This window comes from Gymnoscopelus microlampas (genome assembly GCF_963454915.1).
Source record: "Gymnoscopelus microlampas genome assembly, chromosome: 9".
In the NCBI taxonomy this organism is placed as follows: Eukaryota; Metazoa; Chordata; class Actinopteri; order Myctophiformes; family Myctophidae; genus Gymnoscopelus; species Gymnoscopelus microlampas.
The window spans coordinates 44,760,799-44,766,872 of NC_139946.1; the positions used below are offsets into that span (position 1 = coordinate 44,760,799).

Genomic DNA, 6,074 nt, shown 5'->3' on the forward strand with positions numbered 1-6,074 from the left:
AGGAACTAGCTCATAGCGCGGCTTGTACATCTGCAATTGTTTTGCAAAAAATCTTAATTGTTTTGCAGATCTTTGCTTTTGGGCATCCCTGGAACAAAATATTTTGAGATGGTGGTCCGCGGCCAAATACATATAATTTTGGGAGGTCCTTGACATGAAAAAGTTTGAGCACCACAGATATATAGCAACATACGTTTTTCTTCTTCAAAAATCAATACAATTTTGAGTTACAAATGTCACCTTTAAAAAACATATATTCAAAGATTTGCACACATTTTCACGATTTTTCGAAAATAGCAGATCAACAAGCTCATAGCACTCTGTGCCGTGTTGTATGAGCTTGTATATCTGCTATTTTTGAATAGCCGAAGAAATCAAAAAATGACAGATGCTTTCCTTTTGGTTTTAATGGGTTAACCTTCAACAACTGTTTCTGTGATGACTCACTCAACCACCGCAGGCAGAAGAACCCTGACGGTGGGAACCACTTGTCTTTTTCCCCAGGCATCTTCAACTTTCTGTGCACTGTGCCAACAACACATTGATCATTACTATGTAGTCATTCAGGGGTTCTCAATATTCTTTTAATACCAGGATTCCGCTTTATGGGGGACATGCTTTGGTGACCCCACACTTGATAGTGCAACTTCAAAGTTGAAATAAATAATATATGCTTGAATATGAATATCGTTGCTGTCGGGCGGAAACCTTGCAAGTCCAAAACCGTTCCTTTTTTATCATTTTAAAATAGCGATCTACAAGCTCACGAGTCGCTGTGAGCTTGTACATCTGATATTTTCACTACTTTTGCGTGACGTTATGAAGTAGGGAATTAATTTACAAATCAAAGTTGAAATGGAGACAGGCTTTCTGCCTGACAGCAACGATATTTATTTAGAAAATCTGTTCCTGAGTCCTGCCGTTTCTAATTCGATTGACTGAATACATTAATAGTCAGAAATGTAAACGGCACATGGTACAGTAAGACATTAGGCTAAAAGGTCAAAACAAAAACATCCTGGGGACTCTTTTTCATTGTGGTCCTATGTATTCCTAATGGAAGAATATACGTACACATAGCCTACCTGTTGCCAGAACAAAAAAACCCAAGGAAAATGCTATGCTTTTTTAAAACGAATGTGAATGATACATTTCTTTTTTCAGTTGTCAAATGTGGTATCGACCCATAGTTTGAGAATCTCTGAATAATTTTACAGAGGTGGTGGTGTTTGCAATTGCATGCATGCATTTGCGAGAAACAGCTGGCATTAAGTTAGCACTGCTTTCATTTAGACAGTATTGTTTGGATTTAGCACATAGGGCTAATACTCATACTGTTAACTACAGTTTGGATCAATGGGAAAAATCGGTTGGATAAACAAAATGATACATTAAATGAACAGCCACAAGCAGACAATAAGTGAGAAATCAATACATAATTTATTTGGGCACAATCACGTTCAGAAAAGACCCTTGCTCAGTCAGCAGAATAACATCAATATCAACAACAGTATGAAATAGCATAATGTCTTCTATATCTTATTCTGGCCATCCATAAGATCCTTAGCTTCATTTATCTTTGCTGCTAGGTAAGGTGATCCACCTGGGAGAAAAGAACACAAACGAACAAACACACACATATATTTCATAAGTAATGCTCACTCTCTCTAAATTGATGATCAGTCTGAATGACCCATGCCCTACTGGACACTCAACACACCTTGGCAACTGGATTCCATGCTGCCTGAATAAACACTGACTGAATGTTGACGGTATATTTGAAATCAAATATTTATAGTCTACTTTCCATGTACCCTAGCTCTGTATTTAAGGTATCTATGCCATGTGTTTCAGAATGTGCCTATTTAAGCTATCAACATATTTCTGCATCAATGTCACGAGACAAATTTAATATTCTGATTCTGACAGGTCCTCTCTAATGAGATATAACAAGGGCTGATCATATACAGTACGGTTGTAGGGTGGTAGGGTTTTCCTGAATAGTTCTGTTTACCTCTATCAGGGTGATTTAGGACCATCAGTTTTCTGTGGGCATCTCGTATCTTATTCTTGTTGGCTGTGGGACTGGAGGACAGAGGGAAATAAAGAAAAATAATTATCATATTCTATAAAATATAGTTTTTAATGGTACACTGATAGTGAAGAGTGCAAGGAAAGATAGAATGGATAACATGCAGCAATAGCTTTGAGTAACTTGTGACGTAAAAACTAAAACACAACAAAGAGCATCTTGTGTGACAGTGAGAAAAAAGTATTGTTGGTCCAGAAATCGATCAAATATTGTCGAGTAGATCTTATCCGTATTCATTTAGCTCACATACAGTAAATGCTAAACTCTAGCCATGGTCTACACCAGGGGTTTTCAACAGGGGGTCCGGGACCCCTAGGGGGGCCTCAGAGTTACTACAGGGGGTCCGCCAAATCTTTGTGTGATATGGTTTTTCTTTTTACCTTAACCACTTGAACCCTAGCATCCCTTTTCTGAGGAGAACTTTAGCCAAAAATAGCCGATCTACAAGCGCGAGGCGTTGTGAGCTTGTAGATCTGCTATTTTTGGCAAAGAGGTATAGGTGTAGAGGGGAAAAAATAGCAGACCAAGTAAACAAACAAAAAGAAAATCTGAAACACAATTTTATACAATATAGAGGGGGTCCCTGCTTCATCTCTCTCTCAGCTAGGGGGTCCTTGGCCTGAAAACGTTGAAGACCCCTGGTCTACACAGTATGTCATTCAAAACACACACCAACGTCTTTAAAAGGAAAAGCTACATAAAATGCAACATAATGCTGCTTATCTACAAGTGAGGGGTAAACCTTCAGATACACACCTGACACCTAAAACAAGTGCAGCCTCTCTCTTGTTCATCTTTGGATCAAATCCACCTTTATAGTATCCTGCTCCAAACGCCTGTAGCAACAACCAAAAGGTCAAACTGTGCCCTGTACCTTCACACATAATATACAAAACTATGTGGTAGGGATGCACCGATACGGAAATTATTGGTCGATACCGATGTTTAGAATAACAATTTAGCCGATAGCCGATACTGATACCATTATTGTTTATTTTGCTGCCATTAACCACTTTCAACCTGGCGGCCCTATTTTGGGCACGTCATTAAAGGGTGGAAATGTTCATGATGTGTGTGGTCAGGTCAGGAATACATACATTTCCATAATGAAAACAAAATTGTGTCTATTTTGTGTGTGTGCGCACTCCATCGTACCGATTTGGGCAAGTTCTGGAAGGCTTGTTTCATCTGAGGTTCCATGTGTTTCATAGCCTGGATTACATAGCGCCCTGGAAGACAAAATAAATGTGTGGAGGGTAAACACACATTTACTGGACAGACAACCAGGTGCTCAAGTAAGTAAAAAGGTATTTGGACAAAATATAGGGTAATGTCTTGTGCTCTTGGAACAAAGAAATAGCCAAACAAGAAAATATAGGTCCCAGGCACTCAAAAAAAATGGTAACAGTAAGGAAATATGTTTCAAAAGCTCAAATATTAAATTGAATTGAAAGTTGTGTATATATATATATATATATATATATATATATATATATATATATATATATATATATATATATATATATATATATATATATATATATATATATATATATATATATATATATATATAAACCAGTAAAAAATACATTGAGACAGAGTCTCAATATATATCTATCTACAAATATCGTCACTATTCCTGATTGATTTTGAGTGCCTGAATAGCCTGATTTGCAAGAAAGTGTAATCATAATGTTCATTCTAACGTTAAAAGTCTTATCTAATTTTATAGTTAATAGTGACAAGAGATTTAAAAAAAAAGGTCATTTACAGTAATACCTAAAAAGACACATTATGTCTAAATAAATGATCTACCCTCTTCCTCTATAGCCTATAATGTACCTGCAAATCCTGCTGCTGCCAGCGCCAATCCCGCAGCAACCACTGAACTGGCCTGTGTGGATGACAGAGGTCAGTTTATGTTTATAACACACACCATGCAGACCTCAGTGTTTACCAGTGGTGGAACTGGAAAAATTACTCAAATGGTTTTCTTAAGAAAACGTAGCAATACTGCATGGTGTAGAAAATATTCTGTTACAAGTAAGAGTCCGGAATTCTAAATGTACTTGAGTAAAAGTACAAAAGTATTGGCATCAAAATATACTTAAAGTACCAAAAGTAAAAGTACTCATTGTGCAGAATGTCCCCCTTTCACAAGTTTTCACATGTATACAGTAAATGAATACAAATATTTTTAAAATAGCAGATCTACAAGCTCATTAAAGGGGAATACCACTCATGTTCAACATTGAACTATCTTTAATACACTTTAGAGCTGTTGTGTGGAAATAAGAAGAAAGTCCCCCCCCCCCTCTATGTTGCCTAGGACTGGATAATTGATTGAGGTCATGTGAGTGACATGCATTCAATGTTGAAAATGAGTGGTAATTCCCTTTGGCTTTAAGTAACCTTTGTTTCATAAAAATCCACCATGGACATGTTATGAGCTACTTTCTGTCAATGAATTCCGTGCAAGTGATTATTTTTCTGTGTTGGAGTTTGGAAGCACTCGTTTTCAATGACGCAGCGTCCTGCTGCCTCCTCCTGCATGAAGTGACATTTAGAAACAGGTGGTAACAGGACAGTTGATTGATTGCCAACGAGCGCTTCCAAACAATCTCCAACACTTAAAGAGGAAAATTCAAGCTTTCCGTACAGCTGCAATGCTGGTGAGTTTAACGTCGTTTAATACAATCAGATCAGACGTTTCTGTTTTGATGAATGGGCTGTCAAGGGTTGGTATTGCAACTCTAGATTTCATATTAAAAATAGGATCTAGAGTTGCTTGCGGCTAGACCATCATGGATTAACTTCAACCTAGTGTTTGCACTTTCTCCATTTACGGCCCGCACATCTACATAAACGTCCAGATTTAAAATAAAGTGCTGATCTCATGGCCACAGATGTTACAATACTGTACGGGTCCTTAGAAGTACCCGTACGTTCCGTATTGTTCAATAGAAAGTATTTTAATCCAATCGGTGGCCATTTTCACATACAGTTATAAATGCATCAGCGTGCAATACACCTCCCAACCGATAGGGTAACGTAGCTAGCGAAAAAAGGTAGAAAATGGCCACCGATCAGATTAAAATGTTTTTTATTGAACAATACAGAAGATACGGGTACTTCTGAGGGCCCGTACATAACTATAACATCCATGGCCATGGCGTAAGCACTTTATATTTGAAATCTGAACGTAGATGTACGGGTCAGAAAGGGAGAAAGTGCAAACACCAGGTTGAAGTTCATGTTCATGTTTCAGGGCTAGTTCGATCGTAAAGCGGGACGTTGCATTACACATGAAGCTAACACTTGCTAACAACACACCAGTCAGACATCCTTCTTTTTGCACTCATTCAAGCTCTGGAGGTAATATAAGGACAGTAAATGTCAACTCACCATGTTTATGTAACGCTGCTGTCTCTGTTCAAATCATAACTTTTGATATGGCCCCTCTGCCTGGTCAGTTATTAACTGTCTGTCACATTAACTAACTGACCTCTCATGTTTACCACTCTGCCGGAAAGTGACTAGCGCTGTCGTAAGTATCGCAGCAGTGTGTCGGCAGTGTAACCTCGCGTCACCAGGCTTTAGCCACAGTAACGCTATGGTACTTGTCAGCCGTTGCCCGCACAACCCCGGTAGCGCAGACTGTGTAGCCTCTCGTCTGTAGTAAAAAATAAATACTACACTTTTGCTACTCACCAAAACAAAGACCGTTTTAAGATGTTGAAAGCCTACTTTCCTTAGTGGGGACCCTCTGAGCCCCCCACCTCACGTCTAAAATACTCTTTTTGGCTAAATTAGAAAATGTTTCACCGGAAGGAAAACATGTTTTAGTTATTCCACTGCGCCCCCTACAGATCTGGTAAATGAAATATTTCTGTTGACAATTATTTTCCCTTCCGGTGGAATATTTTCTTTTCTGGTCAAAAAGTGTATTTTAGACGTGAGGTGGGGGGCTCAGAGTGTTCCC

The 6,074-nt window shown here is 38.4% G+C and overlaps 1 protein-coding gene across 1 annotated transcript; it reads right to left on the bottom strand.

Moving 5' to 3' along the window:
• Positions 1–1,421: 1,421 nt before the first annotated feature.
• dnajc19 (DnaJ (Hsp40) homolog, subfamily C, member 19) lies at positions 1,422–5,630 on the bottom strand. The gene is made up of 6 exons (XM_084065724.1): positions 5,498–5,630; positions 3,935–3,986; positions 3,248–3,321; positions 2,849–2,928; positions 2,015–2,085; positions 1,422–1,603 (listed from the first exon to the last, which is right to left on the bottom strand). The coding sequence occupies exons 1-6, from the start codon at positions 5,498–5,500 to the stop codon at positions 1,533–1,535; spliced, it is 351 nt and encodes a 116-aa protein (XP_083921850.1). The 5' UTR covers positions 5,501–5,630; the 3' UTR covers positions 1,422–1,532.
• Between the last annotated feature and the right edge of the window lie 444 nt (positions 5,631–6,074).

Excerpts from the sequence above, each read along its gene's own strand:
- dnajc19 (XM_084065724.1), bottom strand. Across the intron at positions 2,929-3,247 it reads TCCAGAACTTGCCCAAATCG|GCGTTTGGAGCAGGATACTA; the intron begins GTACGATGGAGT and ends TTGTTGCTACAG. Across the intron at positions 2,086-2,848 it reads GCACTTGTTTTAGGTGTCAG|TCCCACAGCCAACAAGAATA; the intron begins GTGTGTATCTGA and ends TCTGTCCTCCAG.